General features: G+C 48.5%; 3 protein-coding genes across 7 annotated transcripts; all 3 read left to right on the top strand.

Annotated features, from left to right (window-relative positions):
* Positions 1-608: 608 nt before the first annotated feature.
* On the top strand, positions 609-7183 carry pomt1 (protein-O-mannosyltransferase 1). 3 transcript variants are annotated; one of them, XM_029511438.1, is made up of 20 exons: positions 609-754; positions 2110-2235; positions 2325-2431; positions 2523-2573; positions 2740-2886; positions 3078-3186; positions 3297-3356; positions 3434-3527; positions 3620-3757; positions 3832-3962; positions 4054-4149; positions 4220-4312; positions 4512-4608; positions 4775-4867; positions 4959-5079; positions 5347-5444; positions 5615-5728; positions 5806-5932; positions 6011-6188; positions 6359-7183. In XM_029511438.1, the coding sequence occupies exons 2-20, from the start codon at positions 2123-2125 to the stop codon at positions 6531-6533; spliced, it is 2142 nt and encodes a 713-aa protein (XP_029367298.1). In that variant the 5' UTR covers positions 609-754; positions 2110-2122; the 3' UTR covers positions 6534-7183. The 3 variants fall into 3 exon arrangements, with proteins under 3 accessions (XP_029367298.1, XP_029367297.1, XP_029367299.1); XM_029511437.1 differs by having other exon boundaries at positions 3602-3757; XM_029511439.1 differs by lacking the exon at positions 6011-6188 and having other exon boundaries at positions 3602-3757.
* A 1373-nt stretch (positions 7184-8556) lies between these two features.
* snapc4 (small nuclear RNA activating complex, polypeptide 4) lies at positions 8557-16293 on the top strand. Its single transcript, XM_029510514.1, has 22 exons — positions 8557-8880; positions 8979-9092; positions 9179-9213; positions 9510-9606; positions 9681-9706; positions 9792-9914; positions 9996-10136; positions 10214-10298; positions 10385-10466; positions 10726-10827; positions 10966-11038; positions 11160-11324; positions 11417-11567; positions 11646-11752; positions 11863-11957; positions 12045-12139; positions 12287-12381; positions 12554-13672; positions 13753-14274; positions 14460-15321; positions 15514-15794; positions 15941-16293. The coding sequence occupies exons 2-22, from the start codon at positions 8981-8983 to the stop codon at positions 16016-16018; spliced, it is 4446 nt and encodes a 1481-aa protein (XP_029366374.1). The 5' UTR covers positions 8557-8880; positions 8979-8980; the 3' UTR covers positions 16019-16293.
* Positions 16294-16763: 470 nt separating this feature from the next.
* card9 (caspase recruitment domain family, member 9) lies at positions 16764-20160 on the top strand. Of its 3 annotated transcripts, none has more exons than XM_029511086.1 (14): positions 16764-16874; positions 17358-17472; positions 17555-17624; positions 17757-17894; positions 17984-18102; positions 18191-18397; positions 18471-18554; positions 18644-18889; positions 18974-19099; positions 19182-19370; positions 19460-19514; positions 19594-19715; positions 19823-19872; positions 19949-20160. In XM_029511086.1, the coding sequence occupies exons 2-14, from the start codon at positions 17359-17361 to the stop codon at positions 20043-20045; spliced, it is 1617 nt and encodes a 538-aa protein (XP_029366946.1). In that variant the 5' UTR covers positions 16764-16874; position 17358; the 3' UTR covers positions 20046-20160. The 3 variants fall into 3 exon arrangements, with proteins under 3 accessions (XP_029366946.1, XP_029366945.1, XP_029366944.1); XM_029511085.1 differs by lacking the exon at positions 16764-16874 and adding an exon at positions 17242-17284; XM_029511084.1 differs by lacking the exon at positions 16764-16874 and having other exon boundaries at positions 17295-17472.
* Positions 20161-21320: the final 1160 nt, after the last annotated feature.

Below are 21320 nucleotides of genomic sequence, written 5' to 3'. Positions count from 1 at the left end.
GACAATCAATTTGATAACCACCGTCGGGATACTCGTTATGTCTGGTTGGAGCCAGCTCACCAAAGAAAGCTCGGCTCTGTTGAGCTTTATTCGTAGTATACCCCCAGTTTCAGGTCCACACATGATTATGACAGGAGCTTCAGTATTTCCTATTTTATGTCCTTCCGGTGAGGGAGCACTGAACTTTTCCAAACACCATTAAAGGCATCGTGATAAATGTTTAACGCGCATGTCAAGCTGTCGGAGCGTCCCGGTTCGATGTCTCTGACTGCTTCTTGTCCTCCTGTAAAAACGGCAACACTAAATCAGAGGTCTTCAACAGCAACGCAGGCTGGTCGGAACATTTTTGGTTGCTTAGACATTTTTTTTATCTAACCCCCAACCCCTGTGGCACTTTAGGACCAGTTCAATAACACAATTTTATACAATATATATTCCACCTGTACAACAGTTTGGGGGTAAAAGTGTCCAAGGTGAGACTGTCAATAAAGATTTATTCTGCCTGAATCTGATCAGGACACTGATGAAGAGCAAATGTCACCATCACCGCGACCTGAAGCTCATTGAATGACTTCTTCACCTGAAGAGAAGAAGAAGCAGATGAGGATCATCAGGGAAAACTGTCGAGTCGATAGCATCTGTCAGACAGAACTAATCGAACAACGAGCGGACCGGGAACCGGGAGGATAGCCGGTGTGACGGAGCTGATGTCGGACCGACGGTCGATGTGCCGTTAACTGAGTGACGTCACCAGGTGAGTTCGACTATCGGTTTAAATTTTAGTGACGCAATGGGGCCGTATTAGCTAAGAGGTAGCATGATGCAAACGGCTGTCAACCGATTTGGTTCTCCCTCGAAGAGCTACAGGACCAACCCAGAACAGCTGGTTCTACGGGAGGCGAAGTGGTACTAAATGATTGACGATTTGCGTGAGATTGCAACTAAAACGAGATTTCCCTGTTGGTTTGATCTTCTGTTATTTCATTCGGTACTGCCAGTAATTGTTTCTAATGGAAAAGACTTAATTGCATATTTGTGATTTCTCAGCTCCGAGTTCACGCCTGTTGATTGGTTTATAATTTTTAATGAATAAATAAATGCTTTGTTGTTGAATTGTTATTGTGTCTATGCAACAGTAGAACCTATTGATCATCACAATAACAATGATGTAGGCCTATAGCCTATTTCATGCGCACGTCGTGCAAGAGATAACAGATAATGTTTAACAGTTTAAGTGAACGGATCGATGAATTTAGTATAAATCATGCACCTGCTTGGAGCTAAGCCAGTTCGTAACCTAATTCCAAACCCAGCTTCCAAATAGCGCAAAATTGATAAATTCGGGTGGCCAGGATGTGTGTTTGTCAGGTGAAGTATGTTCATCCTGGTGACAAACTTATGTTCGACGAGCTCGTGAATTCTGAAAAATATGGACGCTATCCGGTGGGTGTTTCCAAAAAGCATAAATATTCACAGGTGCTCCGCCCGTTTCCAAATGAATGGTGAGCAGTAATAACCATATACGTCAAAAATAATGTCAACAATTCGTCAGTCGAGCATGCTAACCAGTTAGCCAGCAGCCCATTTTGAATCGACTAACAAGTGTAAGTGATCCGGCAGTGAGGTTTACTTAACGAAGGCTACTCTCCCACAGCTAGGCTAGCTGGGATCTGTTTACACAAAGATTAACAATGAATGATGTAACAAATGGGTTTTCAATTTATTGTTTTAATGAAATAAATAACATCAGTAACCTACACACTGGTTTGTCCCATTTCGCTTTCCGTACACCCAGCTACGTTTCTATTTGCGTTTCTTCCTTAAGTAAGTACGGTAACTTAGCAACTACGCACGACTCAGCAGTAAATCAGCGTAAAGAGGAACAGGAGGTGGGGGGAACCAAATCGGTCGACACACCGTTAGCCGCACAAACACACTGAGAGGTCTGAACCACAGTCCGGGAGGAGAGGCCCATTGAGTCTAGGTCTGGGTCAGGGCCAGGGTGAGGCCGTGAGGCCTCCAGGAACCACAGCCAGTCCAGGTCTGGGTCAGGTTTAGAGGATAAAAATGACTATTTTAATAGATGATTATCATGCTATTTCCAATCAGGAAAACTGCTGTCATGCTGCAGCTGCCCCTGGTGGTGACAGCTCAGGTGGACCTGGTCCTGGTCCTGGTCTCCCTGCTGGCCTTCTGGACCAGACTGAGCCGCCTCAGCTATCCGAACGCTGTAGTGTGAGTGTGTCTGTTTTCAGCACCTGAGTATCTCTAGTTGTTTATACCAAACTGCATTATAATTTTACTGTGTGTCCCTCTGTGTGTAGGTTTGATGAAGTGTATTATGGTCAGTTTGTGTCTCTCTACATGAAGAGAGTTTTCTTCATCGACGACAGTGGACCGCCACTTGGTCACATGATCCTGGCCTTTGGAGGTCAGTTTCCGTGACAACCATGTTAACTGTTGTGGCTCTGACATTGTGTGTTTGTATAACTCTGAGGTGTGTGTGTGTGTGTGTGTTGCAGCATACCTGGGAGGATTTGATGGAAACTTTCTTTGGAACAGAATCGGAGCAGGTTGAACTCTTCTAACAGAACCTGGTTCAGAATCTGGTTTAGACCAGGTTAAACCAGTTCACTGTTAAAGCACTGGGAGTGAATCCAGATTAAACTGATCCATCAGTGAAGAGGTAGAATCCGCATCCTGTGTGTAATGTGAGTGTGCGTTTGTTTTGTCATACAGACTACCCTAGCAGTGTGAGTGTGTGGAGTCTGCGGTTGTTGCCAGCTCTGTGTGGATCTCTCTGTGTTCCTTTGGTTTACCTGTTGACACTGGAGCTGAATTTCTCTCACCTGGCAGCTCTGGGAGCTGCGCTGCTGCTTCTACTGGGTGAGTGACCGCACACATCATGGCATCATCATTACAACAACACAATCCTCACAACAGCATTTGTTTGTGTTGGAAGGATTAAACTTAAACGAGCAGGCATTCTGGCCTGGTCTGATATTTCTCTGACCTGAACCAGGTGGGACCAGCAGTGGACCAGCCTTACGTGTCTTTCCTGATTCTGTTCCGCGCAGAGAACTCCCTGATCGTCCAATCCCGTTTCATGTTACTGGAGTCTGTCCTCATCTTCTTCGTCTTGTTGGCCTTCTTGTCCTACCTGCGGTTCCACAATGCTCCGAACAGGTGAGAATGACCTCTGACTTCTACTCTCGGACTTCTGGAAATGACAGCAGTGTGATACTGTGTAGAGACGTGGTGGGTGTCATGATGACCACCTGTCTCTGCCCCCTCAGCTCCTGGTCCAGGTTCAGTTGGCTGCTGCTCTCTGGAGCTTCCTGTGCTGCCGCTGTTGGGTGAGAACTGATTTCAGGAGATTCGTACACACAGAGAACCAACTTGGATTGAAACATGTCTGTGTGTGTGATGTCAGGGTCAAGTACATGGGCGTGTTTTCCTACCTGCTGCTGCTGGGTGTGGCTTCTCTGCACACTTGGAACCTGATTGGAGACCATACTGTCAGTCATGTGAGTCCAGATTTATTCTGAACTGTGAAAGCTATTAATACCATCTTAATGTGTATGTGTGCTTGTGATTGCAGCTGAATGTGTGTGTGCAGTGTGTGTGTAGGTTTATGTGTCTTGTGGTGGTTCCTGTCCTCCTCTACGTGTTCTGGTTCTATATTCACCTGGGTCTCCTGAGCCATAGTGGACCACATGACCAACTAATGAGCTCCGCATTCCAAGCCAGTCTGCAGGTGTGCACACAGATACTCACACATACCATAGTGGACTAATTGGTAGATTGATTGACAAGTGTCTCTGCCCTCAGGGTGGTCTCTCCAGGATCACTCAGGGTCAACCTCTGGAAGTAGCATATGGCAGTCAGGTGACTTTAAGAAGTTCTGCCTCCCAGCCAATCCCCTGCTGGCTCCACTCACACAGAGCTAACTACCCAGTCAGGTGGTGCAGTTCACACCAACCAACAGCCAATCACGAAGGTCTGTGATAGAATTTGGCTCGTGTGACAGTTTATTCCTGTGTGCTTGTGTAGGTATGAAAATGGACGGGGCAGCTCCCACCAGCAGCAGGTCACCTGTTATCCCTTCAAAGATGTCAACAACTGGTGGATCATCAAAGATCCTGGCAAGTAGGTCACCTGTCTGTCCCAGGGGATGCTGGGATATGTAGTCCCTCTCTCACCATCCACTGTGTGTCAGACAGAAGCTGGTGGTTGGCAGTCCTCCGCAACCTGTTCGCCATGGTGATGTCATTCAACTGGTTCATGGGATGACCTCACGCTTCCTTAACAGGTAAATGTTTGAATAGGTGGACCAGCCTGAAGGAGTCTGATGTTTTTCAAGTTTTCAAGGTCAGGCTGAGTCATCAAGTAATCAAGTCGTCATCAGCTCCAGTTTAATCAGGTCAAGGATTCGTTGCCTCAGAGAAGCAGATGTTGTACCAACTGTCTGGCCTGCGTCTCTACACCCTGATCATGTGATCTGTTTTCAGCCACGACGTAGCAGCTCCCATGAGTCCTCATGCACAGGAAGTCTCAGGTTACATTGACTTCAACGTCTCCATGGCCGCTCAGAACCTGTGGAGGGTGGTGAGTGGATTTATACCTCCAGATCACACTGAGCCCCAGAGTCTGATCCACATCAGGGGACATGAGTGTGACCTCTGCCTTGGTTCAGGTTCAGGGCCCGGAATTATATCATAAAGGGTCCTCAGAAGTATACGAAGACAGACTTGTGTGTGTGGTGTGTGTACAGCATATTTCCAACAGGGAGGCGGAGTCAGATGTGTGGAAGACAATCCTGTCTGAAGTTCGATTGGTCCATGTCAACACCTCAGCTGTACTCAAGGTGCTGACAGGAAGTGACCACATATGATACACTTGAGCTAAAGTTCCATATAAAGACATAATCATGCTTGTGTGTGTGTGTGTGTGTGCAGCTGAGTGGTGTGTCTCTTCCAGACTGGGGTTTCCGTCAGTTGGAGGTTGTAGCAGAGAAGCTGTTCAAAGGTCACAGCAGCGTTTTGGGTTGGACGGTGGAGGAGCATCGATATGGAACCAGTAAGATTCTTATTGAACAGTCAGTGCTGAGGAATCAGTAAGAAACTGTAAGGACCAGGAAGGACCTGAGTCCTCTTGGATTCTCATAAAACCTCCTGAGGTCTTTTTACATTGTTTTTCAGTGACAGAAGTTTTGAATAAAGTTCAAGTCCACATCTGAAATCAATGAACTCCAGTCTTTATTGTAATGAGTCCAGGACTCAGTCTTACTGCTGTACCTGTGTACTTGTTGTGTATCACTCTGTGTGTGTGTGTGTGTGTGTGTAGGTCAGGAACAGAAGGAGAGGGAGGCAGAGCTTCATTCTCCAACTCACATTGATATTGACAGAAAAATGTCTTTCTGGGCGAAGTTTTTGGAGCTGCAGGTATGTCAGTGAACGCATTATATCGGCTGACCTGGACCTGGTATTGTGTCTAGGTCCAGTTTTAGAGACAGGTTAGTGACAACAAGAAAAAATGAAATGAAATGTGAAAACAAAATGATGATGTCATGTTGTCACCATCGTAGCAGAGTAATGATGCAATGTCCCAACAGTGGAAGATGCTGACGGTGAAACAGGAAGACTCTGAACACAAATACAGCTCCTCCCCCTTGGAATGGATCACCATGGAAACCAACATAGCATACTGGCTGCATTCGTCCACCAATGTAACACAAACACACACACACACACACATACAGTGGTGTGTGGAGCACTTATATGAAGTGTTAAATGTCTGTCTCAGGCTCAGATCCATCTAATTGGTAACCCGGTGTCATGGGGCGTGGCCAATCTCAGTCTGCTTGCCTATCAGTTGCTGGCAGCTGTGTACCTGGTGAGGAGGAGGCGGGGCATCAAAGACCTACCTGATGGTCAGTTATTTCCATATCATGATTTTGTGTGATAAGCATGCAAAGCTCTAATTATGACTTGGTGTGTGTGTGTCTCAGCTGTGTGGTGTCGGTTTTCATGTCTGGGCTGCGTGTGTGTCGGGGGCTGGGTGGTAAACTTCGTTCCCTTCCTGCTGATGGAGAAAACGCTCTTCCTGTATCACTACCTGCCCGCCCTCTGCTACCTGTACGTGCTGAGCCCCGCCTTGCTGGAGCATGCACACACTCACCTTCTCAGGTACACACACAGACACGGCTTTTTATCAGATGAAAATTAATTAATAACGGATCGAACCTGAAGATAGGTGAGTCACACCCCCTCACCTTTAGCTCTTTGGGCCCCTCCCACTTTGAGAGCCTCTGACCCCTCAGCTGTCAGTTGATGTGTTTTCTCATGTCTCTTTCCAGCAGTGCCATACAGCGCCAAGCACTGGGTGTGTGTGTGTCGGCTGTGTTGTTGACGGTCTTCTTGTCATATCGAAACTTCTGCCCTCTGACCTACGGCAGCCCCGAGCTCTCAGCCAATCAGCTGCAAGGACTCAGGTGGAGAGAAACCTGGGACATCCTGTACCGCCACCGTTAGACCCTGATTTATTCCTGGTGGTGAGGTGACCCGACAGCGGTATGAAGCCCCACCACCCCAATGAATGGACAATGGTGATTGACAAGTGCAGAGTAAAAATAAAAACTAAAAAATAATAAACGTGGAGCATTTATTCTGAAGGTTTTTATCCAGAAAGCCTGGGTTGGTCTGGCCCTGATGGAGGAGGTCAGGTCTTCTCCCAGCCCAGCAGAAGCTCATCAGCTGAAGTCAACAGCATCTTCAAATTTTTGGTTAAAGGTTTCATTTACAGCCTTTACACTGCAGAAGAGCTAAGGTTGTGGTTCTATAAAGATAATCCTGAAAAACGTGGTTGGTCCACCTTTCTTTTTTAGTACTTAAACCTTCCTGCGGATGTCCCTCAGGAATGGGGATAACCATCCACTGAGGGACGGGCTGGATGTGTTCTGATAAATATTCAGAAATCATTTTTGAAATGTTCCAACGTTAGTGGAGACAGATGTGTCAGTCTGACATGGAGAAAATTCATCTGGAAAGGAGACTCCAGTGTTTTCTTTCCTAAGGGAGATAGGGTAGGAAGGAAGTTAAATAGGAAGCGTTAAAAACGCTTCTCATTGGTCCAGTTCTCTTGGTGGACATACTTCCTGGTCATGTCAGGACTTTGCATTCTGGTTCTGTTGGTGTTGTTCCTACAGTTCTGGGAGGAACCATCAGTATGAGAACACTTCCATCAGTTCCTTTTCCCTACTTCAGTCTGAGCACGACACTGACACGATTAGTGGTGATTCGTTTATGATCACGAGCATTGATAATCCCATCCTTCATCCCAAAACCCAATTAAGATAAACATGGACACACAGAAAGGCCCCATGCCGAGAACCAGACCCACCACCTTTTTGTTGTGGGGCAACAACGCTAACCACTATGGCTCAGTGCTGCCCTCAAAAAATAAAAATAAAAATAAAAAATATCAATAAAGCCAACTCAGTTATCTTTCAGTGGAGGAACAAAACTCATTACTTTAGAATGTCTCAAAGCACCTTCAGGTTAAACTGGATAAAATCCAGTCTGTCCAGCCGAACTCTGTGTGGTTTCATGTTCCAAGGTCTTCGTTTAAGCAAACAGGAGGTTTAGATTTTGCTTCGGAATGTGATTTTGATGTAAACAAGTTCACATCATAAACAAGTTCTTCTCTTCTCTAAAATGATATTTACCAACAACGATTCTCCTCGTGATGTAACTGTATGGAACAATAGAGTAATGACAGTCAACAGGAAATCAGTCTTCTACAGTAACCGGTTTGAAAAAGGTATTTATAACTAATTTGATGGATTGTAATGGTTCCTTTTTAGTAAAAAAATTCTTTGGCAGCACTACCAAATCTTTTGATTGGCGAATGCAATCTGGTGGCTAAAAACTGTAACAATAAGATTATAAGTAATGTTTTAAAATCCAGGATGTTCCATGATTATCACAGAGGGATGCCACAGAGCTCTAATTTGGTTAATTTGCTCACATTAAACAAAACATTTTCAAAATTCATTAAATGGTCTATTGCACCCAAAGTTAAAGACACACATTTCAAAATCATAATTATGATTTATCCTGTATCAGACTTTCCCAAAAAAAAAAAAAAAAAAGATTTAAATTTGAGGTCGACCTGCGCTACTTCTGCAATGACGAAGATGAAACACTGAAACATGTTTTTCCTATGTCCTGTTTCTCAATCTTTTTGCTTAGGTATAAATAATTGAGTATCACTTATCCTGATTTTTGCCTTCTGTGCTTCTGTTCCGTTATATGATGTTTTAAAGGCTCCTTCTGTAGCTGGATGCAGTTTAATTACTGTTGCAATTTTTTTTTTACGTGACTCGCCCCTTTTTCTTTTTTTTCCTTGTCCTGTACTTGATTTTAATCTGTTTACTATCCTCAGTTTGTATATTCAATTGTTCAATAAAGTTTTTTTTTTAAGTTTGCGATCACGTGACCTGGCGATGTTACTTCCTGTGATAGTTCCGGTTCTGCCGACATGTTCAAACTGAGCAGGAAACCGTCATCGGGCGGAACGACACACAGAACCGGAAGAAGATTCAGGGGAAGAAAATAAAAAGCGAACCACTAGAGTTTGTTTCTCTCCTCCTGAAATAGACACACAGAGACTTGGACCAGACCCGTCTCTGTCGCGTTTGATCCGGTTCCGGATCTGGGTCTGAAGAGTCAAGCGCGGGGCAGAAAATTCCCGCCGCACAGCCTGTTGGGTAACATGTTGACGACAGAGCTTCGTTGATTGGTGCTCGGAGACACGGAGACACAATAGGACATCAAAGACACGATTTAAACCGAAAACAGGAAGCTCCAACGTTCACAGGTACAACGAACCGGGTCATTGGTCCTGGTTCTGGTCCTGCTGCCGTCAGGATGGCTGCTCCTTAGTGAACTGCTATTTGTGTGTCCGTCTGTCCACAGACATGTCTGTCTCTCTGTCTGAAGAGAGAGACCGGATCCAGCGGCAGGTGGAGGAACTAGAACAGAGTCTGTCTGTAACACATACTGAACTAGAACTACTGAGCTGTGAGACAGGTACCTGTCTGTCTACCTGTGTCAGTCAATGTCCATCCGTCTCCACCTGTCTCTCTGTCTGACAATCTACTTGTCTTTCTGATCAGGTGATGAATCAGGAAGTGATGACACAGAGGATGAGGTGAGACACTGATGACAAAACCACACGAGGGTGGAGGGGGACTCGTTTGGATCCAGACCGGTCCAAACTAACTAACTCGGTCCAGACCGGTCCAAACTAACTAACTCAGTCCAGACTGGTCCAAACTAACCCATTTGGATCCAGACCGGTCTGAACTAACACAGTTGGGTCTAGACCGGTCCAAACTAACTCATTTGGATCCAGACTGCCTCCTTTTAGCTGTGGCAGTGAAGCGAATCCAGTTATTGGCTGGTAAATCCATAAAGTGTGTGAGGGTCTTCAACATGTGTGTTCAGTCGGCAGGAGGTCTGTTGGCTCAGAGAGAGAAGATCCAGCAGGAGATCCAGAATCTGGAGAGCATGCTGGGACCACAGAGTCCAGTCTGTGAGACAGGTACCTGTCTGAAACTCTGCTGGTCTGTCACTTTAACTGCACATGACTGACTGAAATTTGATCTGTTTCATCAGATGAAGATGATGTCAGCAGTGATGAGGTGAGTGACACTAACACATACTGTTGATGTCTGTTACGAGTCAGTAGTTCAGTGTGTTTGTGTGTGTGTGTGTGTGTGTGTCCAGAGTGAGTTGGGATTGTCTGTGTCTGTGGACTCCTGTCTCCAGGTGAACCTGGTCTACCAGCAGGTGGTCCAGGAGACTCTGGACCAGTTGGAGACACTACTGGCACACAACCAGAGACAACAGGTCAGTACAGACTCACAACCAGAGACAACAGGTCAGTACAGCCACACAACTTCAACGTGGAAATAACACGTTTCTGCGCAGAGGGAGCTGGTGTCTCAGCTGTCTGGACCAATCAAGGAGTCTTCAAGAGAACAGCCTGCCCCCTCCTCCTACCAGCAGCCAATTACCATGTACCTGGGCCATTTCCTCAAACCATACTTCAAGGACAAACTGACAGGACTGGTGAGGATGGAAGGAAGAGGGAGGAGGACAGGGGGGTAATGACTGACCTGTGAGGCTTCATCTCTTTTTGTGTCCAGGGTCCTCCAGCCAATCAGGAAACAAAGGAGAAGGCCAGCAGGATGACAGGATGTCTGGACAACAATAAACTGAAATTAAAACGATGTAAGAAAGTACACACCTGTACACATCTGTACCTTAAAGAATTTGACATTTCTGTTCTGTCCTCTCACGTCCTCTTTTGTCCTCAGGGGAGAGCTGGCAGAAGACTCTGCTGGTCCACTCTGTGTCCAGGGACAGTCTGAGGAGACTGATCCAACCCAAGCTTTCCAGGTAACAATGAGATCATCAACACCTCAGACACCTAGTTCTTGCCTGTAACGCCCTCCTATCACAGGTAACCACTGAACCACACAGAACAGGGACTGGCTGATCTAGGTCACATCACATTCATAGAGACACAAAAACACAACTGCCTATCAACAGCCTGTCACGATAACAACAGTGGCATGGCAACAGGAATACCTGAAAAACCATATGCATAGAATCCTGTTAAACCCACAGATGTTACTGAGCCTGTCTGTCTCTTCAGGGTGGACTACCTGAGTCAGAAACTGTCCTCCGCAGGGGAGACGCACAGGCAGCAACTCAGAGAGCAGATCGACGGGTTGGAGAGGGACATTGACCAACTCAGGTGAGAAGACCTCTGTGAATTTTCTGGACTGTAGAGTCCTGCTTCAGGTACTGGTCATGTGGTATGTCATATGGGCCCCAACGTGTACATATATGAATGTTTGTGTGTGCTTGACTGCGTCTTCTTCTGATTGGTCAGAGGGAAGAAGGAGGAGGAGCTGATCGGTGATCGATATGAAGAACATGACTGGGCTAGAATCTCCAATATCGATGTAAATTTGAAAATCAACAGATCAGATTGTGATGAACCTAGGGACGTCAGACTGTTGATGAAAATGTCTCCTCTCCTCTTTTCCTTCCATCCTCGCCTCCTCTCCTCCCCTGTCTCCTCAGTTTGAGGGGACAAAGGATGCAGAGGACATACGTTCCTTCTGGCAGAACTTTCTTCACCCATCCATCAAGAAGAGTGGGTGGAGTCAGGAGGAGATGCAGCGGCTGGGGGAGATCAGCAGGAGACACGGACAGAGACACTGGGACATTATTGCTCAGGAGCTGGGGGTGAGGATCTGCCTATCGCTCTCTAAGCTTTCTGTGCTTACGCTGTCTGTCTCTCTCTCTAACCTCCTGTCTCACACCTGACTGTCTCTTAGACGGGGAGGACAGCTTTCATGTGTATCCAAACGTTCCAGCGTTTTGTCTCAGACTCATTGAGACACAGCAGTTGGACGTCAGCTGAGGACGTTCTCCTCAGAGAGCTGGTGGACAAGATGAGGATTGGAAACTTCATCCCCTACACACAGAGTAATGAAATCACACCATGACAGCTCTCTGTCTGTCTTTCCGCCTGTATATCTCTCACTCCACCTGTCTGTCTCTCAGTAAGTTACTTCATGGAGGGGCGGGACCCTGCTCAGCTGGTCTACAGGTGGAACCAGGTTTTGGACCCAAGTCTGAAGAAAGGCCTGTGGACGAAAGAGGAGGACCAGGTAGGCGAGGAGACACCTGTACCATTTCTGTAAACCCTGATGTCACAGATGCCATCACTGTCTCTCTCGCTCTCCCTCGCTCTGCCTGCCCCTCTCCCTGTCTGTCTCAGCTGCTGCTGCGTGCTGTGTCTCGTCATGGGGAGAAGAACTGGTGGAGAATCAGGTTGGAGGTTCCTGGACGGACAGACACTGCCTGCAGAGACCGGTGAGATCTGATTGGACGATGGTGCTGAGTTGGAGACTGTCTGGTCGCTGTGTCTTTCTTAATGTGTGTGTGTGTGTGTGTGTGTAGATATCATGACTGTCTGAAGGCAGGAACAAAGAGAGGCCCATTTGACCAACAGGAGGAGGAACTGCTGCTGCAGCTGGTGCAAAAACATGGTGTCGGTGGGTCATACAGCCTCGCTGTTAAGCCTTATGGGTACTGTAGTTCTGTAGTACAGTAGGAGGTCACACAGGTCTCAAGGACAGGTGGACTGTGGCATATACTGACATCACATCCTGTTTGTCTCTGAATGTTGATCTGTGCTTCAGGACGCTGGGCAAAGATTGCTGCTGAGATCCCTCACCGCTACGACGCTCAGTGTCTGAGGGCGTGGAGGAAACTGTCCAGACTCAGACCACCTCGGGTATGCTCACCTTTCTCACCTGTCCACAGCTGTCCTCACATGTCCTTGCCTGAATACACCTTAGGTGAGGACATGGATCTGGACTTTCTGTGGAAGGTCTGAAGGGATCTAATTGTTTGTCCTCAATCTGTTCAATTAATCAGTTGATAGTGATGTCCATCTCTGTCCACAGAAACACAACGAGCTGAAAAAGGCGAAGGAAGGAAGGAAGACGAAGAGGAGACTGGAAAGGGTGAAGGAGGAGAGCAGTAAGGAGGAGAGCAGTGAGGAGGAGATGGTGGTGGAGTACATGGACAGTGATGAGGAGGAGAAGAAAAATGTTGAGGAAAAGGAGGAGGAGGAGGAGGAGGAGCAGTTTAAGGAGTTCACCATCCCTCCCATGCAGGAGTGGATTCCAGCAGATGGCGCTAAGCCCTGCTCCTTCCTGAGCTACTCCCTGGTGGCATTGCCACCATCTGCTGGCGGCCCAGGCAAGAAGCCGGTCCGATCGACTGTTGTGGGCAGGTTTGGTTGCTCCGTGATCATTGGACCGAGTCCCAGAGTGCTGGCACAGGAGGAGCGTCACGGCAGCAGCACCATGATGATGGTGACAGCTGACCAGCTGCAAGCCTTCCTGTCCTACCAGGTGCGAAGGTTCAGACACAAGGGGAAGGACCAGACTGGCACACGACCCCCTCCGAACGGGCTGATGAACTCAGAGCTGGACTGCAAGCTGCAGGCTGCCGTGGCGCCTTGGATTGGTAACCTGCTGATCCCAGCAAAGACCAGACTGATGGCAGCTGACACCCTGAGGGAGAAAGGAGAGATGACCCAGCTCCCCTCCACCTCCGTCTTCTTCCTCCTCCTTCAGGCCATGAACGTGGATAGTGCGGGCTGCAAGGAGATCATAGAGCAGAGGAGGTGCAGCGCCCTGTCCCTGACTCCGCCCACAGACACTTGCCTTACCAATAGGAGGAATCTCAAGACCAAAGCGGCGAAGCTGCAGCTGGACAAGCACCAGGAGCTGGTCCTGAATCAGCTCTGTTTACTGCAGGACAAACGCAGAAACCCGCCCCCACTCCACCCTCCTATCACCGGTGGTGTCCTTCAGATACCTCCTAATGTGTGTCCTCCAATATCAGATGTGTCATTTCCTCAGTCTGTCTTCAGTTGTCATACCGTCCCTCCCCCTCAGAGACACAGTGCCCCTCGCCAACAGGCCAATCAGCACACAGCTCCCTCCACCTTCACAAGTCCTGCTATCATTGTTGTGGTGGAGGAGGGGGTGGGCAAAGCCCTGCTCGACACCAAGGTGGGTGGGATGGAGATGGGGGGTCAACAAAACTAAAAGTTTTCAGTCATTGACGTAAATTGTGGTTTTTCTCCCTCCAGGCTAAAACCAGGACGACAACTGAGATCCTGCATCCCCCTCTGACTGCTGCCATCGCTGGCACCCCCGCCTCCACCGAGAGCCCCCTCAGTGCAAACCTCATTCCAGCCCCAGCTACCTCCATATCACCCAATCAGCACTCAGACCATGACTACTCCATGATTCCTTCTCACTTTGCCCCCACCCAGCCAAAAGCTGCCTCCAAACAACCAAACTCCACCCCCAAACATCAAAACCCTGCATCTAAACATCTGAACCTTTCTTCCAAACAGCCCAAAGTTGCCCCGAAACAAAAGAACCCGGTGCATCTTCCATCTGTACCAAATGATTCACCCAAAGAGCAGCCCAGGAGGAAACGAGGGAGGGAGGAGGAGGGGCAGGACACTGTGAAAAGCAGTCAGGATGATGTAGTAGGTGGAACAGGTGGCTCTGTGGGCGGAGCCTCTACCAACACACAGGAAGGAAAGAGGGTCCGAAAGCTGAGCCAGAAAGCCAGAGCTCTTCAGGAGGAGGCTGAAGCCAAGGTCTGTCCTTCCCTGTCTCTTCGTCTCTGTCCCTCTGTCTCCTCATCTTTGTGTGTCCCCTCTTCACTTCCTCATCTGTGTCCTTGTCTGTCTGTCTCCTTCCATTTGTCCCTCTGTTTTCTCATCTGTGTGTTCTCTCTCCTACTTCCTCACAATTTCTCTCCTCCTGTCTTTCTTGTTTTCAGGCTGAAGCCAGGAGGAAGAAAAAGGAGAGAACAACTTCTTCTCCTTGTAAGAAACGCCCTTTTGTGCCTTGTCCTAAACAGGAAGTCATGGTACAACAGGACTCTCAGCTTTCAGGGTTGCAATTACTTCCTGGTCAGTCAATGTGGGTCGTGACCTCTGGAGGACTGGCCCAGCTGGCTCAAACAGTGCCCCAAAGCCTACAGTTGGCGTTGGTTCCAGGTTCATCTTGTCCTTCTCGTCCAGTCAATGTTATAAGCCAGCCATCAGCCACGCCCCCTCTACAACTTGTCTCCACTGGACAGCAAACATCCGCCAAGAGACACATTGCCAGATCAGTCCCGGTAAAGATTCAGCCACGCCCTCCTCTTATCCCACCCATGTCTAAGGCTTGCCCCCCAACCCTCGTTCTTCAGCCTGTCCCAAACCCCCGTCCTTTATCTTCTCCCATCCCTTCCTGTCTCACACAACCTCCCCCGGAACTCCTCTTGCCTTATGAGGCCGCTATCCAAGGATATCCCCTCAGGAGGGAGGCACTGCAGTTTGACTCCTCCCTGATGTTCCAAGAACCACAGTCAATGGTGTGTGATTGGCTGAGTGGGCAGAACGGGGTGTCGATACCTGGACTGGGCGTGGCTCTGCCCTACCTGCCTCCCTTTGTCAGCAATTTGAGCACACTCAGAGTGCTGCTCCGGGCCAAGAAGTCTCTGATCAGATCATCTGTCCAGCTGCTGAGCCGTGACTTCAAACCTCAACCCCCCACAGCCCAACCTGGACCTGACACTGGTACGGACAAAACCTCTGGGGCGCCCCCAGACCTGCCGGACTCCACCTCTGACCCCAGATCATCAGGCACCCAATCAGGTAACTGACTGTTGGCAGCACTCTGTTCAGCCTGTGACGTCTTCAAAGGTCTGTACATCTGCATGACCAAACAAAATAAAATGTCCAGCAGCGTCTCTTAAACTATCTGAGTGTTGAGATCTCTGGAATCGTGTTGACAGAGATGGGTTTAAAACGTCTGGTCTGATCTGTGTTTGTTTTGTTTCCCTGCAGCTCCCTCTGTCACTGAGGCCCCACAGGAGGAGAAGGAGGAGGAGCTTGTGGCAGCAGTGCGGCAGATGGTGGCAGAACGTTTCTCAGGTAACCCCGCCTACCAGCTGCTGAAGGCTCGCTTCCTTTCCTGCTTCACTGTTCCTGCCCTCCTGGCCACCATCCAGCCAATCACAAAGAAGACAACAAAGCTGCCACACCCTCAGGAGGAGGAGAGGGAGGAAGACGAGGAAGAGGCTGAGCTGAAGAAAATTAAGGAGCAAGGGAGGAAAAGGAGAGCAGAGGTGAGCAGTTGATGGGGCCCCCAACATTTCATTCAGATGGTCAGAAAGCAGGACAGTCTAAATGAGGACGGTTCCTGATCCTGATCAGACCTGAACCAGGACTCCAAGACTCTTAATTCAATCACTGCTTTTTCCTCCTTCTGTAGAGGGCTTTGCTGCTGAGTGACAGGACAGGACCGCCAGCCAGTCACTTCACAGGAATCCCGACCAGACCAGACCGCTAGAGGAAAGACCAGGTGTCGTCCACTTCAGCTCTGCTCTGGACTTCAAGGGGGGCGGTCTGAGACATCAGAAGCAGGAAGTCAGCCCACACAATGATTGTTTATTAGTCATTGATCATCAGTGATGAGAAGAAGAGTGTTCAGCTCTGTGGTGTGTTTGAGAACTTCAGTCAGCTTTAAAGTGAAACTTCACTAAAATGTATTAAAGATGTTATTTATTTATTTTAAGTTCTTCAGTTATTATGAGTTGATTACTTGGTAATAAAAAGAATTTATGTGACATCGAGGAGTGTGTTTCATTGGCAGCACAGGTGAACCACAGTGGTTCACGTGTATGCCATGTTACCGTTACATCCTGGGTCCGACTTCAACCTGGGACCCATGCTGCAGGTCATTCCTCTCTCTCTCTACTTCCTGTCTGCCTCTCTGTCGCTTACAGTCATCAGAAAGGCATAAAAGGGCAAAAAAAGGTTCTAAAAAGAAGTGTTGATCATTCATGTTTATGAAGACTACACTATGATTAGAGCAAAATGACAACTTCATGAATTGTGAGGTTGAGGACTTTGGGTCGGGTCTAATTGAACATATTAATTTCTACTTTTCACTTTTGCCTCCTCTTGATGAAGCTTCAAGAAGTCAAAGTAAATCAAGCTGTCAAACTGATTATGCAGTGATATCACTTCCTGTTTGAGTCATCTTATTCTTCCTGTTTCTTTGAGTCCTTCCTCCTCTGACTTCCCCTGATCCTCACATCTTCCTCTTTTTGTCCTGATGGTTCTGTAAAGGAGGACCTGAGACCCTCAAAACACCTGGTCCAGAACAGATGTTCCTGTCAGACTGATCGTGATCCATCTTATCGGTGAGGGTGAACGGCAGCCCAGCACTGCAGACATTCAGGGGAGCTAGTTCAGGATGAATTCACTGATGGTTTATCGAAATAACAACCATTGAACTGGAGCTGGAAGTGTTTCTCAGTTTAATTATCAATAATGTGTCAGTCCATTTGTTCAACTGTTATGTCAACAGCTTCAATAATTCAAACTGCAAACAAAAGAATTTTACCCTTTGGTGCGAATTGAGAGGAAACGCCTTACCTCACCTGTCCTCAGGTGACTGATGGCGAATAATGTAAATGTGATGAATTGTGTTGTTGCTGCTCAGAAGGGGTGGAGACAAATCAGAAAACAGGAAGTGGGAGAAACAACTTCCTCCTTAGAAAACATACTAACCAAAAGAGAGACAGAGCCAGAGACACAGAAACAGCAGCAGGTAACAGGACTCTGTACTTGTGTGTTTGTTGTATGCCCAATATATATTCGGTGTGTACTCTGTGTGTATACAGGATGGATGCAGTGTGTGAGGACGACCTTTGTTGGCTGAAGCTCGATGATTTCAGGATGTTGCTCATCAAAAGCATCGATCCTTCACGAATCACACCCTACCTCCGACAGTGTCAGGTAACCCCTCTCCCAATAAGAAACCCGTCTCAGCCCCCACCCCCGTTCTCATCTCTGATTGTTTTGTGGCGGGTGGTGTCAGGTGATCAGCGCTGAAGATGAGGAGCAGCTCTTCCACGACCCCACCCTCGTCATCAGGAGAAGGAAAGTTGGTAAGAAACAATTCCTGACTTCCTGAGTTGGACCAGAATCCAGAGATGGGATGGATTCACTAAGGTCACTGTCTGTGAGGTAGAATTTTGTGACTGATCGATGACCCTTGCTGTGACCTTTCACCTTTACAGGAGCTCTACTGGACATCCTGCAAAGAACAGGGGCCAAAGGTTACACAGCTTTCCTTGAGAGTCTTGAGCTGGATTATCCTCAACTGTACAGCCGGATCACTGGGAAGGAGCCAAACAAGACCTTCAGCATCCTGATTGGTCTGAACCTGTCTGTCTCTGTACCCATCTGTCCCACCACCTGTCACTTTCGCAGTCTGTCCCACAGTCTGTCTGTCTCTCTGCTCCAGACACAGCAGGAGAATCTGGTCTGACCCAGTTTTTAATGTCGGAGCTCAGTCGCCTTCAGAGGGCCTTACAGGATGAACGGAGACGCCGCCAACAAGCCTGCTCTGCCGCCAAAGACCAGGTTGGCATAACAACCAGGTGGCTGATAAAGATGCAACTAATGGTGCTGACCATGCAGATTACATTCTTGTTGTTGCGGTGTTCGGCAGGAGGCGTGGTCTCAGCAGCAGAAGCTGAGGGATCACGAGTTGAGGAAGATGACGGAGCGCGTGCAGAAGATACGAGAGGAGCGAGAGCGTCTGAACGAGGAAACAAAGCAGCTCCGAGATCACAACTACAGTCTGATGGCTGACATCAACGCCCTGAACCAGGAGAAGAGCACGGCCCTGCTGGCAAACAAAGACCTGCAGATACAGGTCTGACCTCTGACCTCCAAAGACCCCGCACACAGCTCCTCTGACCTCTGACCTCTGACCTCTATATGTACAGGTGGAACGACTGAAACATAACGTCCTGCGTGCTGAAAGTCAAACTCGACTGCTGAGGAGACGCACGCTGAGACCACTGCAGAAGGTAGAGACACAAACAACAATGACAACAGAGACACAACAGTGGAAACTGGCGGGAATCAAACACTTCACTGAGAATCACTGTGTTTCCAGAGGAGAAGTCTGGCTCTGCCCTCAGACCCGTTCTTCCACCCCAACAGACTGGAGGAGGAGGAGGAGGACGAGGAGAGGAAGGAGGAGAAAGAGGAGGAGGAGGAAGAAGAGGAAAAAAAAAAGGAGGAGACAAAGGAAGAGAAAGAGCAGGAGGAGGAGAGTCCAGCTCCACCTCAGATGAATCTCTTGGCAACAGTGTTCAGACTGAGGAGAGAACTCCACCGAGCTGAGGAGCAGAGAGTCAAGGTGGGGGGTGATGATGCCGTGATCAGCTGATCAGACCAGGTGTGCCACCTGTCTGCCTTGGTGATTGTGTGTGTTTGTTTTCAGAGTCTGGATGAAAAGGAGGAGCTGGAGCTGCGCTGCTCTCAGCTGAAGGGAGACACCAGGATGTACCGCCAACGAAACAAACAAACCCTCCGACAGCTGGAGGAGGTGATCAGAGAGAGAGACAAGGTGAGGGGCGGAGTCAGAGTTCACTTCCTGTTCATTTTCACTATCAGTCAAATCTATAAATCCTTCCTTCTGATTGGTCCAGGCTCTGTCGTCACGAGCAGAGCAGCAGGAGGAGGTACGGCTGCTCCTGCAGGAGAAGGACCAGTACAGGGAGCAGGTGAGACAACTCACCGAACAATCTGATAAGTTGGAGCTCCAGCTGCTGAGGTCACAGGGGGAGGAGCTACATTTGAGGACACGTCTTCGTAGACTCACCTGCAACTCCCACCAGGTGAGAAGGAGGAGAATGATGAAGTGTAGGGATTGGGGTCACCTCCCCCTTTGTGAATGATGATGTAATGATGATGGCTGTTTACTCAGGGGGAGAGGAGTGTGAGCAGCGAGGAGGAGGAGCTTCCTGAGAACCCTGTGAAAGGTGAGTGAACTGTGTCATGTGACCTGCTGTCTGTGAACTGTGCCATGTGACATGCTGTGGGTCATGTGACTGTAATCAGGCAGCAGTGAGGAAGTGCCCAGTGGGACTTCAGGGGAGAACGAGGAGGCGCTGCACCAGCAAGCCTCACCTGTAGGAGTAGTCAGCCAGTCTGAAAACAAGTCCAGCAATGCTGCATCATGGGTAATATATCCAAGGTTCTTCACAGATACGTATCCATCTCCATGACCAGGTTTAACGGGTCTGGAGGTGTAGGGTTCTGGGTTTCAGGTGTCTTTGTGTCTCTGCAGGACAAGCAGACTGACGACTCCTGGAATCAACCAAACTTCTTTTACCGCAGGTGAGTGCAGATTCACCTGAACTTCAAGGGACACTTGGAACCAAGCATCAACCTGCTTCTGTTTCTATGACAACAGGAAGCGGGCTGTCAGGTCAAAGTTAAACTGGAAGGAACGCGCCCCCAGTAACCTTGATGACAGCAGCGTCAGTGACATCACTGACTCCGACTGTTGAGCCAGAAGAGGAAACATCAGCATCGCATTTCTGTTTGTCCTGTGATCATACCTGATCATCTGATCTGTAATAATGACGTAATTGTGATTTAAAATCAATAAAACTTCCAAACGGATAGATTTGGGTGTTTTATTAGTCTGAGGTTCAAAGCCAGAATAAAATGTGTTGGTATTCCACGCTATATTCATCTTTATATATAATTTCATGTATTTCTATACAAATGTACATTTATATCAATATTTTAACACTATGTTTTGCATCGAGATGTGTGTAGACATGCTACAGTGTTCACGGGGGTGAAAAAAAGAAGAGTTGATTTGAACATATTCTGCTGATGCAGCTGATGACAACAAATGCTGGCAATGTCATGTCTGTGTGCAATGCTCTGAAAGAAAGGATGTGTTGGTAATGGTAGCTGTAAACACAACAGATCAGCTGTGTGTCCTCACGCTGGTTTAAATCTGAGGCCGCTGCAGAGAGGAACGATTTTCTCGGCGGACGTTGAACGTATCAGAGCGTCTGTAGTCATGGTGACGAGCCAACTATCGACCTGAAGAAGTTACCGAACTGACCGAGTGTGAGTCTGAGACCAGGTCCGAGTCCGAGTCTGAGACCAGGTCCGAGTCCGAGTCTGAGACCAGGTCCGAGTCCGAGTCCGAGTCCGAATCCGAGTCTGAGACCACGTCCGAGTCCGAATCCAAGTCTGAGACCAGGTCCGAGTCCGAGTCTGAGACCAGGTCCGAGTCCGAGTCCGAGTCCGAGACCAGCTCCGAGTCCGAGTCCGAATCCAAGTCTGAGACCAGGTCCGGGTTCGAGTCTGAGTGTGAGTCCGGGACCAGCTCCGAGTCCGAGTCCGAATCCAAGTCTGAGACCAGGTCCGAGTCCGAGTCTGAGACCAGGTCCGAGTCCGAGTCCGAGTCCGAGTCCGAGTCCGAGACCAGCTCCGAGTCCGAGTCCGAATCCAAGTCTGAGACCAGGTCCGGGTTCGAGTCTGAGTGTGAGTCCGGGACCAGCTCCGAGTCCGAGTCCGAATCCAAGTCTGAGACCAGGTCCGAGTCCGAGTCCGAGTCCGAATCCGAGTCTGAGACCAGGTCCGAGTCCGAGTCCGAGACCAGCTCCGAGTCCGAATCCAAGTCTGAGACCAGGTCCGGGTTCGAGTCTGAGTGTGAGTCCGGGACCAGCTCCGAGTCCAAGTCTGAGTCTGAGACCAGGTCCGAGTCCGAGTCCGAGTCTGAGACCAGCTCCGAGTCCGAGTCCGAGTCCGAATCCGAGTCT

The sequence above is a fragment of the Echeneis naucrates genome, chromosome 9 (genome assembly GCF_900963305.1).
Source record: "Echeneis naucrates chromosome 9, fEcheNa1.1, whole genome shotgun sequence".
Taxonomy (NCBI): domain Eukaryota; kingdom Metazoa; phylum Chordata; class Actinopteri; order Carangiformes; family Echeneidae; genus Echeneis; species Echeneis naucrates.
Note: the sequence above shows the minus strand (reverse complement) of the source record. Positions and strands in the feature narration are given on the sequence as shown.